We start from the raw sequence: 23,368 nt of genomic DNA, 5'->3' as shown, positions 1-23,368 counted from the left end.
GGCTGTTGTTTCTCAGTCCCACGGGGTTAGAGATGACATGCCGCCGGAGGAGCTGACCGTGCAGCGGAATCTAGGGCTGCACTTTCTTTTGTTCCAGCAGCCTTCCCCCTGGGGAGGCGTCTGTGAACATATCCGGGCGGGGGGATTATTAATAACCCACCATCACCAAAGTGCTTATCCTAAGTCCAGCCATTTGCTGCGGCTAGGACCTGCTGTGATTTGGCCCTGGGTCTGTCTATTGCCACCTGTCAGGTAGAAGCGGGCCAGCTTCCTGGCTCTGCCTTGGCGCTCCTGCAGGAGCAGAGCCGGTGCACCTGGCTGCCATCGCTGCCTCGACTTAGGATGCTGCTGCAGAGACGGGCTGGCAGCCCCTGCAACTTTTAAAGTGAGGATGCACGGAAGTTTCTGTCCTCACCCCTACCCAAGAAGATACCAGGCTTTTGCCTTGTGTCCAGGGGAAGTTTCTGCCTGGAGCCTCAGTGGGTGTGTCTCTGGACATGCCTTTCCCTCTGCATTCCCTCCTTACCCGTTTCCTCCCTCCCGCGCTCACTCTTCCATTCATTCACTCAAAGGCATGGCTTTGGGAGTCAGCTGGAGTCCTAGTTCCAGTTCCATCACTTGCCAGTTGGGTGAGCCTGGGAAATTACAAACCTCACTGAGCCTCACTTTCTCACGGTTAAAATGGGGGAGCAAGAGTGCCACTGTGGGTGGGAGTCTCATGGGGTGGGTTAAATGAGACAGTGGGAGTGAGGTGCTTGGCCCAATGCTTGCTATGTAATCAGCGCTAGATACACATTAACCATTCTCATGAATAGCATTCATTTGCTCATACACTTGTTCACTAATTCACGAATGCATTGATTCATTACTTGCTTATTCATTGATCGTGCACCTACTCGTTTACCACATATTTCTAGAGCTGCTTTGTGCTAGGCTCCGACTGGGCTTCAGAACCCAGCTCCCTCCCGAGCAGGCAGCTAGCATACAGCCCGAGCTGCATGCACATGGCAAGCCGGAGTTATCTGGAAGTTCCTAGTGGGAAGGCCTTCCTCCTACTTGTGCCCCCACTGCTAGCTTAGTGCTATGATAGAATTTGATCTGGGCCTTGGGAAAGAAATAGGACTTTGCCAGGACAACCTGAAGAGAAAGGGCATATCCCTGTTGTTTGTTTCTATTCCTGTTCTCCTCTCTTCGGCCTCAGTAGAAAGGAAGGAAGGGAAATGAAGAGAGAACAGCCAGTAGGAGTTAGGAATTAAAGAATTCAGAGGATGGTTGGGGGATTTGAACTCTGGACTCAGTCCAGGAGCTCCCAGGAGCTGGTGCCAGCTGGGATCCCCTAGTAAGTAATAGTTGTAAAAGCCACTGTGTATTGAGTCCTAGATGTGTGCCTATATCAGTCAGTCCTCAAAGGATCCTGGGAACTAGTTGCTATTCTCCCCGCTTTGCAGAAGAGAGGTGAAGGACCTTGTCTGAGGTCAGACGGTAAGCTGCTGGTGGAGCTGGGATTCAGCGTTGCTGAATGTGTATGGCGCCCCCTGGAACACCCCACGTGCGTTGTGCCCTTCAGAGTTCCCCATTGCTGTGGTTCAGGTTGGCCTAACTCCAAATTGCCTGCAGTCTTCAGAACATTTCACACACACCAAAGTTGTGGGAATAGTGTAGTGAACCCCCATCACCCAGATTCAAGAATGATCAATTCATGGCCAATCTTATTTCACTCACGCACCTCACTTCTGCCTCCCCAGTTACAGAGATGGAAGTTCCGCCTCCTCACAGTTAAACTATTATATTGCCCCCCTCCCATAGTCGATATATTGGTTTATCTGCTCAGTAGCCATATCTGAACTAGAACCATCCCACTCAACCCATTTCCCAGAGGCATCATGCGGGATTCTGACTTCCGAATGCCAGGGCCCCAGGCATCATGTGTCCCTTCCAGTGTTGCTTATCTGATCCTCCGGCCCTTCCAGCTTGCGGTTCATGCCGTACTCCCAGAGCACGTGGAGCTAGGCTCAAGCATTCCCAGATCTGTGTCTGGAAATTTGATTTCTGAGGATGGTGTCTGTCTGTTTTGCCTAAACCACTTCAAACCTATGGACCCTGGGTTTGAATCAGGATCCTACCAGTGTAATTAAGAAAGTCCCCTGAAAATGGATTTCGAGGATTCAGCTTAAGAGACTGGACTTGAAATGCAATAGAATTGAAGTCTTTAAAATCATAGAGAGGAAGGATTCTGGTCTTGTGAGAGGGGCCTGGGCCCCAGGTCCGCCCACGTGAGCATCCCCCGCTCTCTGGGGCTTCTCTGGGATCTGTGCTCAGCTTCCAGGCTGCCTGTCACTGCCGCTGTAGAGGTTTCTGTCTTGAGGTAGTACTGGATGAGGAGATTTTTTTTTTTTAAGATTTTATCTATATTTTTGAAAGAGAGCGAGCGGGAGAGTGAGCATGAGCGGGGTGAGAGGCAGAGGGAGAAGCAGGCTCTCTCTCTGCTGAGCTGGGAGCCCAATGAGGGGCTCAGTCCTGGGACTCCAGGATCATGACCTGAGGCGAAGGCAGATGCTTAACCGACTGAGCCACCCAGGTGCCCCAGGCAATGTTATTTCAAGAGGAGGGGTTAGCCACAGCTCCTAATTTGGGGAGCCTCCCAGTTCCCCCAAAGAGTGCAGAGTGCCTACAGCCCTGTTTGGTAGGAACCAAAGAGACCCTACACAGGATGAACAGGAAGGGAGATTGGGTGCAGTTGACTGAGTGGGGCTCACATTAGCCCGTTTCCTTCAAAAGAGAAAAAAAATATGGTTCTAAGTCACAGAAAGCCTGGGAGACTGCAGAGGGGCCAACAGCTTTCCTGTTCCCAATGCCGGGTTTGGGCGTACGTGCTTTATTTGACCTCATCCTTAAAACAACTTTAGGAGGCAGATGTGCCATAGTAGATGGAACAGAAACCCAGAGTCCCGTAGCTTGTTCAAGGTCTCCCAGCCTGTAAGGGGCCAAGCCAGGAATGGCTCTAGCTCTGCCTAGGGCAACCCACGGCCTCCCCCATTACAAGGAAGGGTAGTTGAATAATAGCCAACATCTGCGCAGCACTTCAAGGTTCACAGAGTGCCTTAACTCCCATTATCTCCACTGTGCCTCGGGAAGCCCCGGGCGGGCGAGGCATTCCACGCCCCTTCGGGACAGCTGCCTATCAGGGGTCCAGCTTCTGCTCATTTCCCCGGTAAGGATTGGAGATTCTTTGGCATTGGCTCTGACAAGCCAGGGGAGAAGGCCTAGGGAGAGGCTGAGGTGGAGAGACTTGGCCAGTTGCTATGGTAACCCAGATGGCTGAGTAACCATTTTGAGGGTTGCTATGGTGACGGGCTGCCTGTGGCAGGGATCTTGTCTTCCTGGGTGGCTGGCACCATCCAGACCTCTTAAACTAGTGACGTTGCACTTTCTGAACAGAAGAGGGCAGCATGATGGTGGGCAAAGGCTTCCTACCCCAGAGCGGATCTGGGGAACTGGAGGCAAAGCTTAGTTACATGTTTCCAGGGGCTGGGCGGAAAGGGAGTTTTGGCTGGTAATGGAAAGGCTGATGGGGCTGAGCCTTGAGGCAGGTGTCCTGAGACTAGAACTGGATGATTTTCTTCCAAGATCTAGCTGAAGGACAGGGCTTGGGGCAGTCCCCTCAATGTCGGGCTCCAGCTACTACTGGGGAATGTAAAAGGCACAGGAGACAGCGTACCCCTGCAAGGAGGAACAGAGCGCGTGCGCACACACACGTGCACGCGCACTTGCACGCACACGCAGTACTAGCAAAGAATTTATTTATAAAGCATCCATTAACACATGTAAAATAATGCAGTAGGAGCTAAGCTGAAGAAGTGCTGGGAGTAAACCTTCTAGAGGTTGGAGGAGGAGCACTAGCAGGAGAAATAATTTTTCACTTTCTTCTTTCTTCTCTGCACCTGAAGCCCTTGGCCACTGAGTGGACGCTGAATTGGCTGCTCAGCTGTCTTGACTCACAGATCCAGCCCACATCGCCCACCCCCAAATGTCCTCAGTTGAGACATCTATGCCTTCAGCAAATATTTCTTGAACATCTACTAGGTGCAAAGCATTGTGTCAGGTCCTATGATGAGGGAAGATGAAAGAGATGTGTCTGCTTCAAAGAACTTCTGAACCAGGATATTAAGGAGGCAGTGATGTAGACACCCACAATACATGCGGCTGGAGCCCCAGGAATGAGAGAAAGAAATTGCGGCCAGGATTTTGAGAAGAGCCTCTTCTACCTGGGTTGATTAAAAATAACTTCATGTCATTTTTGGGTGAGCTTTCAAGGTGGGTAGGATTTCATTAGGTGAAATTGGGGAGTGGAGGACATTCCAGGCAAAGGCTCGGAGTTTCATTGTAGGGGAAGACGCCGCACATGAGGGTATCATGGGAGACCAGCTTGTAAAGTAAAGCAGATGTCAAAATATGGAGGGCTTTGACTGCCAGGCACAGGTAGGGGATACTGTGAGAGACAAGCATATTCTCTTCTTAAGTACTCTAGCTTTCTAGCTAGTCAGAAGCCACAGGCAGCCGAGTATTTTAGGATCATCTGGTTCACTCATTCATCCACTGAATCAAAATTTTAAACAAATATTTGACGAGTGCTCTGCCCGTGCCAGGTCATTTGCTAGATGCAGGTCCTGTGGTGAACAAGGCAGACAACAGCCCCAGTCCTCAGGGAGCTAATGGTTTCGTGAGGATGAAAGACATGGAACTGATAGCTTCAAGTGTGATGGATATTACCAAAGGGGAGTAGAGGGGGAGGGAGGATCTACTAATCCGGTGGATCAAGGCAGGCTTCTCTGCGGGAGTTTCAACAGAGGTGTGAGTAGGAATGAGCCAGGCCAAAAAAGGAGAACAGTGAAGACTTACAGCCTGGGAAAAAGAGCAGGTGGGAAGGCCCTGAGTTGAGAAAGCACCTGTTTGAGAAGCTGAAAGCAGTTGAAAGAGGCTGGACCTTAGAGAGAGGGGCCCTTGATGAGGCTTAAGTAGGGGAGGACGCAAAGGAAAAATAAGGCTTTATTTACTTGCATTATGCTTTTCTCCCACTAGATGTCCTTCTGAGTACATCCTGCCTCCTTCGGCTTCCCCATTGCAGCCTCCTTAGAAATGCAACAGCAGTCTCGCCATCAGGAGCAAAGGAAAATCATAGACCAAAAGCAGAAAGCCTCAGAGCTGTCCTGATTGTGTGGTCTGGCTATAAATTTAGACTGTTGCTTGGAAAAAAACAGAAAACCTCCCCTTCATAGTCTTCCTTCTTCCCATCCCCCCACTCTCCAGCAGCTGCTTTGTTCCTCTATCCTTATAAAATTTTTTCTGTATAAAACAGAAACATCAGCCAAACATGTGGACTTCCCCTTTTCCATTCATTAGAAGAATTCATTACTTCAAAATCTCATGGGAGCATTTAAATGCAAATCTTGTCAAGAAAGCTACTTGAGTCTGAGAAGCCCTCCAGCCACAACCCAAACCAGAACTTTCTTCCTTGATTACTATGTTTCTTAAGAGGAATCTCAACCTCTGGCCCTCTCCCCCCCCAACCCCCCCCAAGCCTTCAACAAAGTCTGATTCCCAGAAGAGACTCTCTTTCCCTTCTTGCCTGTCTTTCTTCACTTTTGGCAAGCCTTGGTCACAATTCTTGAGGAAGCTGCTTACAAAGTGGCACACGTAGCAGCCCCAGGAGGGAATGGAGGGACTTTTCTATTTACTGTAATGAAAATGAGGCGGATGTCTGGGGGTGAGGGTGGAGGTGTGTGTATGTGTATTTGTGTCTGGGCCGTCTTAGCCCTACTGGAATAAAATAATATAGGAAATGCAGATGACTCAGCGCGGATACAGTCAAGGTCCCCAGAGTTAGCATTTCTATATTCTTTGCTGTTTACGAAGAATGTGCTTATGCCATCAATCTCCAACTCCTTCACCCTGCATTTTCCACTAAGTCTCTTATTTGAAAAATAATAAACCTCACGCTTATTCTCCTTCTTTTCTTAAACTGAGCTCACTAGCAGCTGACACCAAACTGGGGTCTAGCTTTTTTTAAGCACGAAGGATTAAACTGGAAGGAAACGAGCCTTTGTCCAAATACCCTCCCTGTCTGCCCTCTTTTAGGCCCTTCCCTGTATGATTTCCATGCCTAGAACTTGGGCAGGTCAGCAGAACTTGATGGATGGAGAAAGATATGATTAATGACTTGCTCACCCGATTTTTGATCATGGTATGATGTGGAAACAACCAGTACGCACCTATTAGCGAAAAGCATCATCTTTTCTTATTAATGTGCTGAGCATCGACCAAGCACTTGGCACTACTCATAGTCTATAAAGAGGCAGGCCTTGCCCCAGGGGGAAGAAGCTCCTCTTTAAAAACCTTGAGAATAGGAACTGAAATGGAAACCTCAGTCCCAATTTTGCCTGCTCAAAGTCCCATGGATTCTTTTTTTACTTGCTAATATGCTGCTATTGTGAGATCAGCCAGCTTAACTTTTTACCCACAACCACCTCCCCACCCCCTGAAAAATCAAGTTAACAGTTGATGAGGCCCTGGAGGATAATGGCTGGATGAGGGGAGATGGGGGCAAAAAGATCACCTGCATGTACCTGAGTTGCTCATTCACAGCTATGCTCCCCCCCCCCTCGTGTGGTCTGTGAATATTGGGACTGAAAGACACACGGATGAATGGAGGATCGGATGATATTGGGAACTCCCTTTCTCAAAATGGTTCCAAATAAATCCCTACCTGTATTTACCAGTTTCCTTCCTTCACTTTCCTTTCCCCTGACAGAGAATACTGGGCTTCCTTTTTTTTCTTCCCTGACCAGCTAGGCTCCAGGATCCTTTCCTTTGTTCCATAACAGGTCCCCACATTTCTCCCTTCCGATCTAAGGCTTCCTGTTCTGATGGCTGTCACAGCGCCATAATCCTGTTGGGTCTTTCCCCCTGTAGATTTATGTCCTCCTGTCTCTCTTATTCACCCCACCGTGCGGTCAGAGTCCCGTTTTCATTCCTCCCCCCCACCATTGTCATTTCTCAGCTTCTGGCTCCTCATCCTTGGCCTGGTTTCCTTCATGGCGCTTGGCGTGCCCTCTCATTTCAAGTTCAGTTTCTTCCGTTTCTGGAAAACCCTTTGTTTCTGGGATTCCGTGTGGCCTCCGTGTGGCCTTCGGCCTCGCACTGCAGCCCTGTCCGGATCCTGCCCCTGTCCTCATTCCGGCCGTGCCTAGCCTTGGATCTATCTAGGTCCTTGGCGCTCTCCCTTCCCCTCAGTTTCTCTAGGCCCGTCTCCAGCGGCGGCACAGGCCCGGCTCGGTTTCCTCCAGCCAGTGGGCTCCCTTCTTTGTCCCAGCGGCGGGTGGAGGTCAGCGCCGAGCGGGGTGCCCGCCCGCCCCGTGGCGTCGGCCCGGGGTCTCCCTGCCGCCGCGGCCGGCCCAGCCCTTCATTCGCGCGTGGGCCCCTCGGCCCCGCGCCCCCCGCCTCCCTCGGCCCGCGCCCCCTGCCCCGCCGGCGGTGGTCCGCGGCCAGCCGGGACCCGCGTGGGCAGTCGGGGGGCCGGGCCGCGCCCGGCGGCCGAGGCGGCGGGAGAGGGGCGGGAACGGGCCGGGCCTGGCCCTCCTGACAGGAGGAGTCGCCGCCGCCGCCGCCGCCGCGCCGGGGCGGGCTGAGGGAGGAGCGGAGCGAGGGGTGGGGAGGCGGAAACGCGAGCCGGGACCGGCGGAGCGCGAGCGGCCGGGTGCGGGCGGGCTGAGGAGCGGAGCGCGACTGCCAGGCCGGGCGAGGCGGGAGAGGAGCGGACAGCGGAAAGCGGACAGCCGGAGCGCCGCCGCCCCCGAGCCGCACAAAGGGCCGAGGCTGGGGCCGCCGCCGCCGCCGCCTCAGCGCGCGGGCCTGGAGCCGGCGCCGGCGGGGGCCCGGGGAGAGCGCGGCGCGGGCGGCCATGGCCGGCTACGTGCCGGGTCAGCAGCCGGCCAACCGCAGCCAGGAGAAGGAGTTCGTGCAGGCGTACGAGGATGTGCTGGAGCGCTACAAAGGTGCGGCGGGCGGCGCGGCGGGGGCCGGGGGCTCGCCGGGGACCCCGCGGGCCGGGCGGGGTGGCGCCCACCCCGGCGTCGGGGCTGGCCCCCGACCTGCTCCTTCTCGGGCCAGCTCATTTGCGGAGTTGAGATAAGCCTGCGGGAGACGGCGCTTGCCCTAGCACAGGTTACATTAGCCGCCCTATTATCTGGAAGGAGGCGAGCCCGGGCGCTGGCTCCGGAGCCCCGGCGTCGTGGGGAGTTGCCGGGGAGGAGGAGGAGTCGGGCGCGAGGAGCCTCCCCGTCCGCCCCGAGTGCCCGGCTCCCCTCGCCGAGGCTCGGGCGGTCCCGAGCCCGCCCGGGGGCCCTCGCCCCCCTTTGTCTCCCTCAGTCTCCGCTCGGTCGCGTGGCGGCCGGGGTCGGTGAGTGTGCACTTTTAGGGGGGAGGCCTCCTCCCCGCCCAGCCCCGGGGGGCTTCGAGCCGGTGGAGGCGGGGGTCTGCCGCTGCTCTCCCTCCCACCGAAGGGCTTGCGGTCAACCCGGGTTGCAGCCCGGAGGCGCTCTGGCTGAGCAGTCCCGCACCCCAGTGGCTCCTGCAAGGCCTGGGTGTCAGCGAGAAAGTTTTGACAGGCGGAGGGTCTGCGGACTGCGGCTCCCCAACGTGTCCCGGGCCGCCCGAGGTGCCCTTCGCGCTCCAGGCCGGGCTGCGCGGCCCCGGGGGCCCCTGCTCAGATCTTGAACATCCAGGGCTGGGCTTTTGCTTTGTGTGGCAGTTGAGCTTTCCAGACAGGGAGATTTCCCCCAGAAACTCCAGAGGCAGCACTTTCTCCTATTTTATATAGCGGCGCCCTTGTGACTGGGCCTCTAGTTTCTTTTCATCAGAAGGAGAGGAAACTTCAGCCCTTATGACTGAGTCCAGCATACTTGTTTACGACACCTACCCAGTGAAGGGAAACTAATGCAGAAGCTGTAAAACGCTCCCTCTTTTTCTTTCCTTGTGGCATTAGAGTTCTGCTTGGAAAAGCAGCAGGAGAGAGAGCAGTGAAATGCTAAAGGGACCTGCTGAGGAGGTCTGCTTGTTCCCTTCTGCATCAGTTCCTGTAAGCTGTCCAGGTTTCCCTGCCTGCAGCAAGTGTTCCGTCAGCCCCCTGTGGTCTTTCTTTTAAGAAATGTGGTTCATTTCAGAGCACAAAGAGGTTAGATTGTGCTGCTGAACTTCATTGAAAAGATGCTGCTAAGTGAATGGTTGGTTCCCTTAAGTTTCCTTGCAGGCTTTTGAGCAACACGGCGCTCTTCAGAGGGAGGACACTCTGCGCCTGTCTTGGGCTGTGACAGCTTTAACAACTAGAAGAATTATAACATAAATAGGTGAAGAAATCTCAGCACCTCACTGGATCATGTTGCTGGTGGCCTCCAGCTGAAAGGAAGTTGGATTCCTAGCAAATGAAAGGAGGAAAGAAAGGGGAAAGTAAGGCCGGTTCCAGGAGAGAGGCCTCTTGTGCTTGGTTCTTTTAGCTGGCTCACTTAGTTTGGTTTCCTCTGAAAGACTTTGATCAGGTGTATAGGAATTTGATCCTTTCCAGGCACAGATCTCTTTCTTGGGAGGAATGAGTCGAAAATGGTTGGTTAAAATAAATTAACTTGAGCTGTTTGAATTGTTGTGCAGACTGCTCTATATTAGGTGCAGAAGAATTTCTCATCCCCCGCCACTGCACCATTCTCACTGGGAAGTCAGGGTGGATTAGGATCCAGGCCTTTGTTACTTTGCTGTATGGAATTCTTGCATTTTCCAGATTTAGAAATCCCCTTAGTGCCTTTATAGGAGAACTCTTTGCCTAAGCTGGAATCAATCGAGTGACCAGGGGTGTAGTTTGTGAGAACAAAGACAAGAATTAGTTTTGGAGAGACTTGGGGAAATAGATATTGATGATGTTGGGGTGATGGACTCTCATTGGTTGGCCACCAGATTAAGTAATCTGGGTCTCTCTCTCTCTGCTGCTGTTAATTTGTAGTCGCCTCATTCTACAAATGAAACAGGATTTTTGTATTCAGAAGAAGAGCTAAAGTTTTCAGCTGCATAAACTGTCCCTGGAAGGGGCAGAGGCCAGAAGGGAAGTGATGCATTTGCATTGTGAAGGGAGTAGAACAGTATGTATTGCAGCTGTATTAGGAATGGTTGTCAGGCATGGATTTTCCATAATTGTGCCTGGCAACCATTTCTCTGTGTGTTGGTAGTGAGCATGGTTTTGGCAGGATTAGATGATTCAGCATGGACATAAACACTCTCTCTCATTTCCTAAATATCCCAAAGGCTCTTTCAGAGCCTGACTGTCCAGCAAACAGGAGGTATTAGCTAATAACTTTCTGTCCTAACATTTCAGATAGGTAGCAACCAGCAGAGCCAGGATATGTTCTTCTTCCAGTTCTCCAACAATTATTAAATATCTATTACAAATAACACAGTCTTAGGCGCTGGAAATGCCAGAATAATGAATGAGATCTGGTTCCTGCCCTTGGTTATTCACATCTAGCAAAGGAAAGACCTATGCAAACAAGTAATTATGATACTATCAGTGCCAGAACAGAGGTGTGTATAAAGGACCGTGGAAGCAAGAGGAGGGATGAGTATTTCCACTCGGGGTTCATTGGGAGATTTGACAAAGGAGGTGACCCTTGAATTTAGTCAGATGGAGGAGGGTGGGGAGAAGATGGGAATAAATACCACATGCAAAGGTTTCGAGGTAGAAGTGAATGGAGGGCTTTGAGGAACAGAATGTGAGTAGTTGGGTATGACTAAAGGGCAAGAGTTTTGGGAGCAGATGATACTGTAAAGGATCAGAGTCCCACTTATAAAGATTTTTTATGGCTTTATTCCATGGGCAGTGGGGGAGTCGTTGAAAGTTAAAAAAACAACAACAACGAGTCTGTCAACTTTATGAATTCATGATAGAGGAGACATACCTGTCCAGTGATTGGAATACTTACATTGCTGTCTGGGTCACCCTTTTCCTTGTACCATAGTGACTATGAAGCTGGTAATCAGATGGTTGCTTGGTACACATGGAAACAAAGAAAAGAGACATGCATTGTTTTGAGGAATATTTCATCCAGATGATTTGGGCCAGTTGCAAAGTTTTCCTTTGGGTAGATTGAGGTTCTTGTGAACACCGAAGCAAACTAGGAAGAACAGGCAGAGAGGAGGAGAACCAGGATCTGATTCTTTTCCCGGGGGTACGGACAAACTCTGTGCAAGTAGCAGGCCACATACGGGCGTAGTTTTAGGTTTTAGAGAAGTTTAAAAAAGAAATACAATCCTGGTTCCTGGTGGTTGGTTAAGCAGAAGGGTAATATGTAAGTTGGTTTGTGCGGAATTAGATTTTGTGTTTTCACAAAGCCCTAAAGACTAAAGAGCCTTTACATGCCAGGCTCAACGAGGAGTAAAAAACATTCACATTTCAACTTTGGTAACATGGACTGTCCGGTACTTAAAAACTTCATAGTTCTCACTAGATGCCATGGGTTATATGAAGCTAGTTATGACTGATATTCGTTTATTGAACACAAAAAGAACTTACAGAACTTACTGTACAGAGAGGAGTGAAGGATCTGCATATTATTTAACATTCAAAACTAGCAAGGCAGTGTAGTATAGTAGAGACGAGGTTTTGAATTTCTTTAGTCTTGTTCTCCAGTCCTGGTTCTGCCATTTAACATCTCCTTTGGGTTTCACATCTGTTAAAATGGGATTGATAACACTAACTCCTTGGGGTTCAGGAGAACCCAAATGAGCTACTGGCACATATGAGGCCATTCATGTTTAGAAAAACTTCCATGTAGATAAGACTTCATTTATTTATTTGTTTATTTATTAAGATTTTATTTATTTATTTGACAGAGAGAGAGACAGCCAGTGAGAGGGGGAACACAAGCAGGGGGAGTGGGAGAGGAAGAAGCAGGTTCCCAGCGGAGGAGCCTGATGTGGGGCTCGATCCCAGGACTCTGGGATCACGCCCTGAACCGAAGGCAGACGCTTAACGACTGAGTCACCCAGGCGCCCCGATACTTTATTTTTTACAAGGTAGTTTCATATTTATTATCTTATTCGATCTTTATAATGTTTTGTAAGGAAAATATCATACACATGGATACATTTAGACATGCAAACTTAAATTATTGTCCAAGAGCCAGGATCCCAGATTTCTAGATGAAGGTTTCACATTGTATCACAGAAGGAGTCTTAAAATCAGAGCAGTGACTTGGGTTAAATGAGATAATTGTGAAAATACTTCAATTGTTAATATCATTGTTAGTTTTTAGCCTCTGAACTATACTCCCATAACCCCTTATGTGGCATACATTTCCAGATGTCTGAACTGTGGAGAATTTCTCTTCCTTTCCTTTTATTATGGGTGAAGTTTCATGGTATGTAAATTACTTCAACATTTAAAAAAAGATAATTTTTTTTATTTTAGTAGGCTCCATGCCTAGCATGGAGCCCACCTCGGTACTTGAACTCACGACCCTGATCAAGACCTGAGTGGAGATCAAGAGTCAGATGTTTAACTGACTGAGTCACCCAGGCACTCCCCTCCCCCGAATTTTTTTTAAGTAATCTCTACACCCAAGGTGGGGCTTGAACTCAGGACCCTGAGATCAAGAGTCACGTGCTCCATGGACCGAGCCAGCCAAACACCCCCACGCTGAAATTTTTATACAAAAGCAATGTAATGCAAAGTGATCAAGTTTTGTTAACACAGTGGTTAGAAAATATAGGCTGAGGCTTTGGTATTGTTTAACTAAGTGACTCTCTGAAGCAACCTCTTGGTTAAATGTAAACTCAGTTTTTAAGTTCCTTTTTAGAACACAGCCCTTGAATTGGAGTGGATGGCTTCTAGACAGAACAATAGAATAATTGCTGCTTCTGGACATGGACACTGTTAATTCAGAAAGTGAGTCAAGTCCGTCTGCTGGGAAATCACAAACTTTGGCCACATTCATGCTGTTGAAATCATAAAATGTGTGCATGTGCTAACAGTGCTTATGGGAGCTACTGCTTTCATCTTGGGCTTGCTTGGCAAGTGACATAATACACACCAGGGAAATGCATCAGCTGAGGACTTATTATCGTGGTATTTTTCAGTGCCAGTTTCAGGTTTTGGAGATGATGGTAGAAAGAAAGCTATTCAGAGTGCACATTCCAAGATCAAAGGTCACAAGTAAACAATTATGGGTTGCAAAATTAATTTGTAGCATTTTTCTCAGTGCTCTTGAAACACCCAGGCCTTCCTTTTACTAAATAAGGTTGGCCCGTTAGCTTCTGGTAATTATATGTTGAGCCATGTTGCGATGAGGTTATATGATATGCTGAAGCTCCTGCTTTTGCTCTTCATGGTTTGTTTGTTTTAAGATTTTATTTATCCATTTATTTTAGGGAGAGAGGGAAGGAGAGAGAGAGAGAGAGAGAAAACTCATGAGTTGGGGAAGGGGCACAGGGCGAGGGAAAGAATCCCAAGCAGACAACATGTAGAGTGTGGAGCCCGACTCGGGGCTGGATCCCACAACCCTGAGGTCATGACCTGAACTGAAGTCAAGAGTCGGCCACTCAACTGACTGAACCACTCAGGCACCCCACTCTTTATGTTTTGATTGGAATTTAAGCCTCTGTTGGCTTGCTTCTACCAAGGGCATTTGCTCATTTCTGTTCTGGGGAAGCCCTTTCAGGCCTGTTGACTTGGCGTGTAGTATTTAAGAGTGTTTATTTCATCTTTCTGGGATTACTTCTTCTTCTTCTTCTTTTTTCTTTGAAAAGATTTACTTATTTTGTTGAGAGAGAGAGAGAGCTTGAGTGCGAGGGGGAGAGGGAGAGAGAGAATCTCCAGCAGACTCCACGCTGAGCACAGAGCCCAATGCGGAGCTTGATCTCACCACCCTGAGATCACCACCTGAGCCGAAACCAAGAGTCGGATGCTCAACCAGGTGCCCCATTTTTGGTTACTTCTAATAAAATACTGTTTTTCCTTCCAGAACGTCTCAGTTCCTGGAATAAATTACAATGAATCACTGATTCTTTGTCTCTGGCTTTCAGGGCCTTTTTTGCTTATTCTGCATACCTAACAGTATCAACTGATAATTGTCCAACACAGCTCTCTGCTCCATTTGGGTAGGTCTCAGTATTCCTTCCCCCTAGGTCTTCATATCTGCCCCTGTGCCTTTACGTTCTCTTCCTGGAATGCCCTCTAACTTTCTCTCTGATTATTCAACTCTTATCTTTTTTAAAAAGAATTAAAGCTAAGTGTGAGACCTTGTGCTACATGCAACTTTCTCCCCTTCTCTTTAAGAAATTAATCTCTCCTTCCTTATTCTTTTTTTAAAGATTTTATTTATCTGAGAGTGAGAGAGAGAATGAGCAGGGAGGAGGAACAGGAGAGAGAGAGAGAGAGAGAGAGAGAGAAGCAGACTTCTGCTGAGCCAGGAGCTGGACGCGGGACTGGATCCTAGGACCTGGAGATTATGACCTGAGCCCAACGAAGGCAGACGCTTAACCCAATGAGCCACCCAGGCGCCCCTCTCTTTCCTTATTCTTACAATGTCTGCCTCATAGTCTCTTACCTTTATTCTGTTTTGTATTGTTTTTGCATTGCCTCATGTCTGTTAGAATTGTTTTCCTAATGAAGTTTTATGCTCTTACCGCGCAGGGACTTTTTATTACTTCTTTTGTATGTGGTTGATTGGCAGGGAGTTTCTCTCAAGAGAAAAGAGGCAATCATATGAGCACTTTCAAGTCATATTTTAAAATAATTTTCTTTTCAGTTATTAAAGTAATATATGTTTAATGTGGAAAATTGTAAAAAAATACAGGAAAGTATATAGAGTTTAGGTAATGGGTGTGGGTGTGGGTGTGGGTGTGTGTGTGTGTGTGTGTAGGGGGAGAGTGGAGAGGCAGGCCGACCCACAGATAGATGTGCTCTGCCCGGGGAGAATGCAGTGCTCAAGGATAGACCCTTTTTGGCCATCCGGGGATCTGATACCCTTGGCCTGCTGTGGCTCCATACATTTGTGTGACAGTGTTAAGTCTATTCTCATGGGGCACAAGCACTTATTTTTCTTTCTCTGTTCAGAATTTGCTTTCTTCTGCATAACCATGTGTCAGTCATCTGGGATGTGCCAGTGATCAGGGATGATTTGGGTTGTTGCCTAGAACAAGTTAATTAATTGGTCAGTCAGTATCCTCCTTTTGGGCCAGGGCTTTGCCAGCTGTACTACCGGATTCCCTCTTACCATAGCGAATTTCTATTGTGAATTTTGTTCAGAAAGGTAAACACAGTTCCTTTGTGTCAACGAAAAGAATGAGCTTGCTTGAAGTGTCTTGGAGCGCAGATGGTTTCAACTCGCAGGAGCACGTTGGATTGAGACATATAGGAAGGGTTTGTGGTTTTTTTTTGGGCTGTACTTTTTAGTTAGTCAACAACAGTAAATAAGCTCAGATTGTACTGCATTCTGCTAGCCTATAAGCAGATACCGTGTTGTGGAAAGTGGTAGTGGGGAATTGGGGGGGCACTGAGAAACATTAAGAGAATGATATCAGGATTAGAGGTGGAGGGAGAGAAGGTCCTGAATGTTAATAGGAGGAACCATTATAAAATAGCGGCTGTATAAATGATGGATGAGAGTGGAGCTTTATTCTGTAGGAGGCCGTGGTTGTAACTGAGTCATGAGGTTAGATCAAGGGATGTTAAAGGGGTGTATGCTTGAGAGACATGTTGGGCAGGTACAGGTTGAGAGGACTTAAGTTCAGATACTAACATTGATCACTTTTTTAAGGAGATTTTGCCTTGAGAAAAAGAATTAACTACCCCTTATATCAGGGCTATTCCAAAATAAAGTCCTCTTTCTTCTTGTATAAAAATCTTCTTTTGAAGATTTTACTCCTCTCTGAAATTGTTAGATAGGGCTGTGCATTTGGGCCTATGTCTCAAGGTTGTGTTTCTGAGTCTTCTCATTTATTATTATTTTTTAAAGATTTATTTACTTACAGAGTGTGCATGAGTCGGGGAGGGGCAGAGGTAGAGGGAGGGAGAGAGAATCCTTAAGCAGACTCCCCGCTGAGCACAGAGCCATTCTCTGGGCTCAATCTCACGACTCTCAGATTTTGACCTCAGCTGAACTCAAGAGTCCAACCTTAACTGACTGAGCCACCCACGCACCCCTGCGTCTTCTCATTTAAATTAACAATGCTAAATGCCCCAGAATACCTATTCTACCCATTCTCTAGACAGGCTTCATTGTGTTTCCCGGAATACCTGCCAAGAATTGCGTAAGAAATCCTCTTAAATCCCTTTTAAAATCTTCAGTTATATCTTGAACTGCTAATCTCCTAGGGTGTCAGGGGCCTTGTTTGGAGGCTTCATTAATTCATTTAATTAATAAACGTTTATTGAATGTCTTCTCTGAACCAGGCAGTAGGCACAGTGCTGAAGTAGCAAAGATTTTGCCCTTGCATCTCTGTGATCTTACTGTTTAATGAGGAAAACATATTGGTAAACAGTTACCATGCATTGTAGGGAGTGCGTCATAGAGATAGATGCTGGTGCTGTGGAAGTGAAGAGGAGTAGCCATGATGGCCAGGGTGGAAAAGGGTCAAGGAAGGCATCCAAGAGGAAAAGACTGAGCTGTCACCTAAGAGATTTGGGACTTGGGGCCAAAAGTTTAGGTAAAGGGCATTCTGGGCAGTGTGAACCATGAACAGGAGTGAGTGGATGAGAGAGCTTGAGGAGGAAATATGGGGTATTCGTACGGTCAGAGTGTAGGATGTAAGGGAAGGAGAAGTGAGATGAGTGGGAAAAGTGGGTGGGCTTGAAGTGTTGAGTGGCTTTGTATGTCATACTGTATACAGTTTGGACTTGATCCTGTGGTCTTTGGGGAGCCATTGAAGGATTTGGGGCAAGGAAGGCTATGACTGGATTTACCTTTTAGAAATATTTTCCCTCTGGCAGCAGTGTGAAAAAGGCTTGCAGAGGGGCAAGACAAGTGACAGACCAGTGAGGAAGCTGTTATAGTAATTTAGGCAGGGAGTGATTAGAGTTTAAGGTTATGCAAGTAGTAATGTAGCCAAGTGGGCAAATCAAGAAACCTGGTTAAGGGGTAAATCCATGTGTTTTGATGACTAATTGCATGTGGTGTATGAGGGGAAAGGGAAGCACCTAGGATGACTTGCAGGTTTCTGGCTTGGGGTTCTGTGTAGGTGGGTGATATCATTAACCGAAGGAGGGAGTCTAAGAGGAGGAGGGTTATTTGAGGTGGCTTGGTGGCAGTGCTGGTGCAAGGAAAGATATGAGTTAGTTTTGGTTGCCTTGATGTCTTTGGGATGCCGGGCAGAGGTGTGCAGCAGGTAGGTGGCTGTATAGAGTGTGGCGCTCAGGAGAGCTGTAGACGAGGCCGTCATCAGCTTATGGAATCACAGGGGTGGACAAGGAGATTGCTGGCAGCGTGTGTACCGGGAGAAGAGGTTTGAGACAGAAATTCTGGGGACCTCCAAGGGGGGAGGGGTGGCTTGGGAGCAGAGAAGGAGGATCCCCTGAAGGAAACTGTCCAGCAAAAGGAAGTGCCCAGAGATGTAGGAGGAAGAGAGGTGAGTTCAAGAAGGAGGCCGAATCACACAGTGTATGACTGTGAAGAAGTCAAGCAAGATAAGGACTTGGGGCTCTAGAATATGAAGGTCACCTTTCCCGGGGCATTTCTGGGGGAGTTGTGGGAAGCGTGGTTCTGAAAGCAGTGGGTTGGGAAGTGAAGGAGAAGTGTGGACGTGGAGTCCGGGAGTTTTGAAACCTGGACTTGGAAGAAACAGGGAGAAGGCATTTGAAGGAGGGGGGTGTTGGGTGGAGGGTGTTTGTTTGTTTATTTTAACATAGAGACGTAAACATGTTTAAGTGCTCTTTGGAAATAGTAGAGAAGGAGAGATATAATAAAATTCAAAGAAGAGAGAGAATAATCCATGGGAGGTTGGGTTCTGGAGTAAAAAGAGGAATGTGTCTGATGAAAAAGATTAGAAGGGAGGAAGGCAAGAATGCAGGTGGTTGGCTACAGGTGTAGGAACTTGAGGGAATGTTCCCTGATGGCTCCTGCTCTGTCTTTGAAGTGGGCGGTGCAGTTATCTGCCGAGAGTAGGGGCTGTGTGTGTGCGCGCGTGTGTACGCACTTGCATGTATACCCACATTCCTTCCCTCCAGCTGCAGAGGGAAGTGACCTGGGTGTAGATACTGAGAAGGCACACAGGAGGCTTGACCGGGGATCCTTTTTCCAGCATAGGTTTGATGGAAGAATAAGTGGTTCTTGTAGAATAAGGGGTCCTTCCCCCAAAATGTAACATCTGCTTGCTTATTGCTTGTATTGCTCTCTGGCTGGCTTGTGCTTTGTTCCCCAGCAATATTGTAAACTCTTTCAGGGCAGGAACCAAATATGTAACTTTTGCATTCCTTTCTATCATTTCGTAAAGTGCAGGGCAGAAATTGATTCTTACATATATTTTTTAAAATTTCATCTAACTTTTGTTGGTTGGGGCGTCTTGACTCCTGAGGCTTTTCTCACCTGTGGTCTTTAATCCTTATCTTACTATCTGATATGGAGAGCACGGGGCTCACCGGGGAGGGAGGCGACTCCATGCTTAGCCTGGGCATCAATCTCACAGGCGAGCTTCACTTACTCTCCCAGAGTAGTTGAGCTTAGAAACATTTGTGCTTTCCACGAAGGCTGCGGGATTAGTATTCCCTAGTCTGTTTGGACCAGGCTTGTGAAGACCCGGGTTCTTTGTAAGACTAGACAGAGTGGCTATTGTCTCCAGGATATGCAGCCTCCTCCTTGTTTATTTTGGCAGGCGGGCAGCGAACGTGATGGATTTGTTCTCATGACTCAGAGTCCTCCCTGCCTTACCTTAACAGGTTCAGGATAATCACTACCTTTCAGATGGCGGTAGTGTCCTACAGCGTTTATCTGACCTTTATATCTGAAAAGAGCATTGGTTCCCCTTTCCTTTGTCCTCTGCTTGCTTGGGATCTTCACCTTCAGTGTAGGCAGGAGGATATTCCCTCCTGTATTAGGTGGGTCCAGAAGTGACGGAGGGCTGCTCCCTTTTGGCACACTGAGCATCCTTCGCTTGTTTACTGGCATGCTCCCCACAGTGAAGCTTGTTTTTTGCTCCTTGTTTTGTAAATCTGGACTCTGTATCGGATAAACTTGACGTGAGTCACTCCAGGGAGTGGAAGGTGTGTCTCCACTAATTTGGAGAATCTTTGATCTTGTTTCAGTCCCTGGTTTGGCTTATCAGGTACAATTTCTCTGTGTCTCATGCAAGACGTGTGTGTGTGTATACTTGTGTCTCTTGCCTCTGGTTTCACGTATTGTAGTGAGTATGTGGGATGCCACTTCGCATGTATGGATTCTCTCTACTGTCCTTGTCATCGCTGGCAGCAAAAATGCCTCTAAGAGCCCTTCTGAATGTAGTAGACTATCTAACACTGAATAAATAGAGTTCATAAACCCCTGTCTGTCCTGTAAGAGCTTACAGTATACAATAAACATTACAAATGACAAAAGACAATAAGGAATGTGTAAGCAATTGAATAATGGAAGGCCAGTCCTCATTTAGCTATCATTTTCACAGAAGATATCCCAAAAAGAGACCTAGTCCTGAGGGAAATGGGACCAACAGAGACAAGGTCATCTTCTGTTCCAACTTGGATGGCAGAGCAACTGCCCTCCATGGTTCCTTGGTACCAGGCAGTTTCTCTGTAATATCCTTTCTTGTCATGCCAGGCTTTATTGCTGTGTTATCTTTCCATGCAGCCGGGACAGGATCCTAACAGGGCCGTCCCCTCTCCAGCGACCCGTGGCTAAAGTGGTAGGCAGGGGGAACATCCAGAAGACTTGGGTCCTCTGATACAATTATCTTTCTAATATGAGGAAGTTCATCCCAGACCTACTGCAAACACTCCCGTGCTCACAAATACCCCAAATGAGCCATGAGCCCTGGGGTCGGGGTTGGGTTAGAAAGAAGCTGGTCTGCCCTGGTATGGGGCACCTCTAGAGGGTAAGAATGTAGGACCTATCCCAGCCTCTGTTGGCTAGTTTCCCAAATGAAAACTGGGACCAGAGTGGTTAGTTGAGGTGCTTTGAGGTTCTAACACCTATCTCTCAGAGGACTGGTTCATTGTTTATTTTCTTATTATTAAGAAGTATAACAGTATTCATATGATACTGCTTTTTTAAAAAAAGTTATTTATTTTAGAGAGAGGGAGAGGGTGCACGTGCACTCAGGGGAGGGGCAGAGAGAGAGGGAGAGAAGCCAACTCCCTGCTGAGCGCCTGGTTGCAAGGCTGGATCCCATGACCCTGAGATCACGACCTGAGCCGAAATCAAGAGTTGGATGCTTAACTGACTGAGCCACCCAGGCGCCCAAAACTTCCTTTTTAAGGAAGAATGGGGAACTGTCAGGGGCTGCAGTTTCCCTCCACCCTCACTGCGGGAGAGAGGGAGCGTTAGATTCTCATCTCTTCGGCCTCCTCTCTGATCATCTTTGGGTGGCTCCTGGGAAGGGGTGCGGCAGCCGAGGCCCTGGCCTGAGAAGGGATCAGAGGTAGTATCTGACATAGCTGTAGCACCGGAGGTCTGCTCGCAAGAGAAGACGGGCGTGGGGCAGGATTCAGGGGGCTGGTATGGCAGAGAATATTTGCTGCCATCATTAGCTGTTTCTCTTTGCCTTTGCCTACATATGTTGTCTCAGAGTAGAGCCAGAACCCCTGCATTCTTTTGCTTTTCCTCCTTCTCCTTTTCTTGATTCTTTTTTTTTTTTAAAGATTTTATTTATTTATTTGACAGAGATAGAGACAGCCAGCGAGAGAGGGAACACAAGCAGGGGGAGTGGGAGAGGAAGAAGCAGGCTCATAGCGGAGGAGCCTGATGTGGGGCTCGATCCCGTAACGCCGGGATCACGCCCCGAGCCGAAGGCAGACGCTTTAACCGCTGTGCCACCCAGGCGCCCCTCCTTTTCTTGATTCTATCTCGTTTTCTGACTTGTAAAGATGTATAATACCTTCAATAAATAGACTTGTGAGAATTTGGAAAGTTAAATAAAAGCTCCAGTAGACTGAAAAGCTAAGTGGTGATTTGATTCTGGTCTTTAAGTATAACAAGTGTTTTTCTTGCAATTCATCGTAAACCAGAACTACCTGGTAGCATTTCTTACTGTACTTTTTGTTACTTAACTTTTTGTGTGTATTTGTCTGGACTTCCCAGCCTCTTTGTGATCTTGTTGAAAGTATAGGTTATGTTGAATGAGATGCACTTTGTGAATTGAACCCCTTTGCAAATGGCGGTAGTTGTTCTATTTCTTTGTACTTCTGCCAACTTCAGGCACCCTTCATGATGGGTTTTCCCATGTGGTTGTCCCACAGACATCTTAAACTTGCTGTGTCCAAAAGGGGTGCCATCATCTCCATTCCTGCCTCCAGACCTGCTTTTGTCTTGTGTCTGCATCTCGGTGACTGCCTTTCCCCACCCATCCGGTGGGCTTCATGAATTCTTTCTCTCTCTCCCAGACAGCCAATCTTTTAGCAGGTCCTGTTGATTCCAGCTCCTCTCTCTCTCTCTTCTCTGTCATCTCCTCCAGCCTCATTGCTGAGGCCTGAGCTCAGGGCCTTATTTCTGCTGTGACACCTCCTAACAGCTTAACCCTTTCTTCCCCATCAGTCTTTCTTTCACAGTCTTCCCAGAAAACCCCCCCACCAGACTTCAGAAGTACGAAACTGATCATGTCTGATGGTGTGACTAAGAGAAAATAGGTGTGGGGCAGTATTAAGGGGGCTAATAAAGACAGAAAATATTTATTGCTATCATGAGGTGCTTCCCTTTGCCTTTGCCTGCATATATTGTCTAAGATTCCCTGCATTCATTGCTTCTCTTCCTTCTCCTTTTCTTGGGTACATTTCATATTCTGATTTGTATCAGTGGTTTCCACTGCCCATACAATAAAGACCAAGCCTGCAACAAAAAGTTTAATACCTGCCTGCTTTTGTAACCTCATTTTTCTTGCATTTTTCACCTTGTCAGGAAGAAGCTATGTTCAGCTGCCTTAGGCTGCCAGGCTGGAGAGTGTCTCTGTGTGACCACGTTGTTCCCCTTGCCTACAATTCCTCTTTCACCTGTTAACCTCACCTGCCAGCAAATTCCAGTTTACCCTTAAACACAATTCAGACATTGTTACTTTTGGGAAACCTTTCCTTACCCTTTCTTCCCACATGGTTAATCTCTCTCCTCCCTGCTATAGTCCTCTGATATGCATATCACAGTGGATTGTGGTTTGGTTGGTCATATGATTGTCTCCTCTACACCCTTGAAGTCCTGTTCCCGAGCCTTAGTACAGCGCCTAGCACCTGTAGGTGCTGGAGAAGTGTTTGGTGAATGAACACCCCGCACAGATTGTTCCAGGTGTTGTCCACTGCATGAAATCAGTCTAAATAATAACTAAGAGGATATAGCACTGGGTAGTAGTAGCAAACATTCCAGGAATTCCTGTTATTGGGGTTATAACATTAGATTGTTAGAATGGCATGCCGTTTTTGCTCTTGAAGAATTTCGAGAAGGAAATAGAGCACTCTCATGGATGGTTTACTTCTTCATTTGGTAAAGATAGGAAACCGAACCAGTTGTTCTTCTGAGGATCCTTTTAGGTCCCTGGCTGTCTATCTGAACGTGTGGCCAGCTGCCATGTAGGGTCACTATGAGATGCTTCTGTGCTAAGTGCTTTGTGTACACTAAATACATAATCTTTTCAAGAGTTTCCACCGTGCAGAATATAATACAGTTCCCTGATATGATCTTCTAAGTCCCATCTCCCTTAAACTCTATTTCTTAAACTCCCTTTCCCTTTTGGAATGTTATAATTCTGCTTCACCTTACTCCCAGAACTCCTCATTGCCATCTAGCGTATTCTACTTTATTGTCCGAGTCTTCCTCTCTACTAGAACGCAGCCTCCTGAGAGTAGAGATTTTTATTTATTAACTCTTGTATTCTCAGCACCCAGAAGAGTATCTGGCATACAGTAGATATTCAAGAAATATTTGTTGAGTGAATGAACTGGGAACAATCAGTTCAGCTCACTTTTCTTATTGCTTGTAGGGGAATGAATGAGGCATGGAAAGGGTCAATAACTGGCTCAAGGTTATATAACTAGTTAGTGCTAACGCTGGATCTCACCAGGTGAGTGGTATTTTTTTTTCCCATGAAATCATGCTTAATCATAGTTCCTTTTATGTGATTTTATACTGATGTGTGTTATGGATTT

General features: G+C 47.9%; 1 protein-coding gene across 18 annotated transcripts in view; it reads left to right on the top strand.

Moving 5' to 3' along the window:
* MACF1 (microtubule actin crosslinking factor 1) overlaps positions 1-23,368 on the top strand; it is a 329,876-nt gene that overhangs the window by 5,708 nt on the left and 300,800 nt on the right. The window contains exon 1 of one of the 18 annotated variants that reach the window (XM_087858399.1): positions 7,738-8,051. The exons of the other annotated variants lie outside the window; for them this stretch is intronic. Coding sequence (XP_087714525.1) covers positions 7,958-8,051 — 94 coding nt within the window. The 5' untranslated portion in view covers positions 7,738-7,957. Of the gene's footprint in view, positions 1-7,737; positions 8,052-23,368 lie in introns of those variants that run through there. 18 annotated transcript variants of the gene reach the window in all.

This window comes from Ursus americanus, chromosome 33, assembly GCF_024610735.1.
Source record: "Ursus americanus isolate L20-20 chromosome 33, mUrsAme1.1.p, whole genome shotgun sequence".
Lineage (NCBI taxonomy): Eukaryota > Metazoa > Chordata > Mammalia > Carnivora > Ursidae > Ursus > Ursus americanus.
The sequence above is the reverse complement of the archived record's forward strand: the minus strand, read 5'-3'. Positions and strand labels throughout refer to the sequence as shown.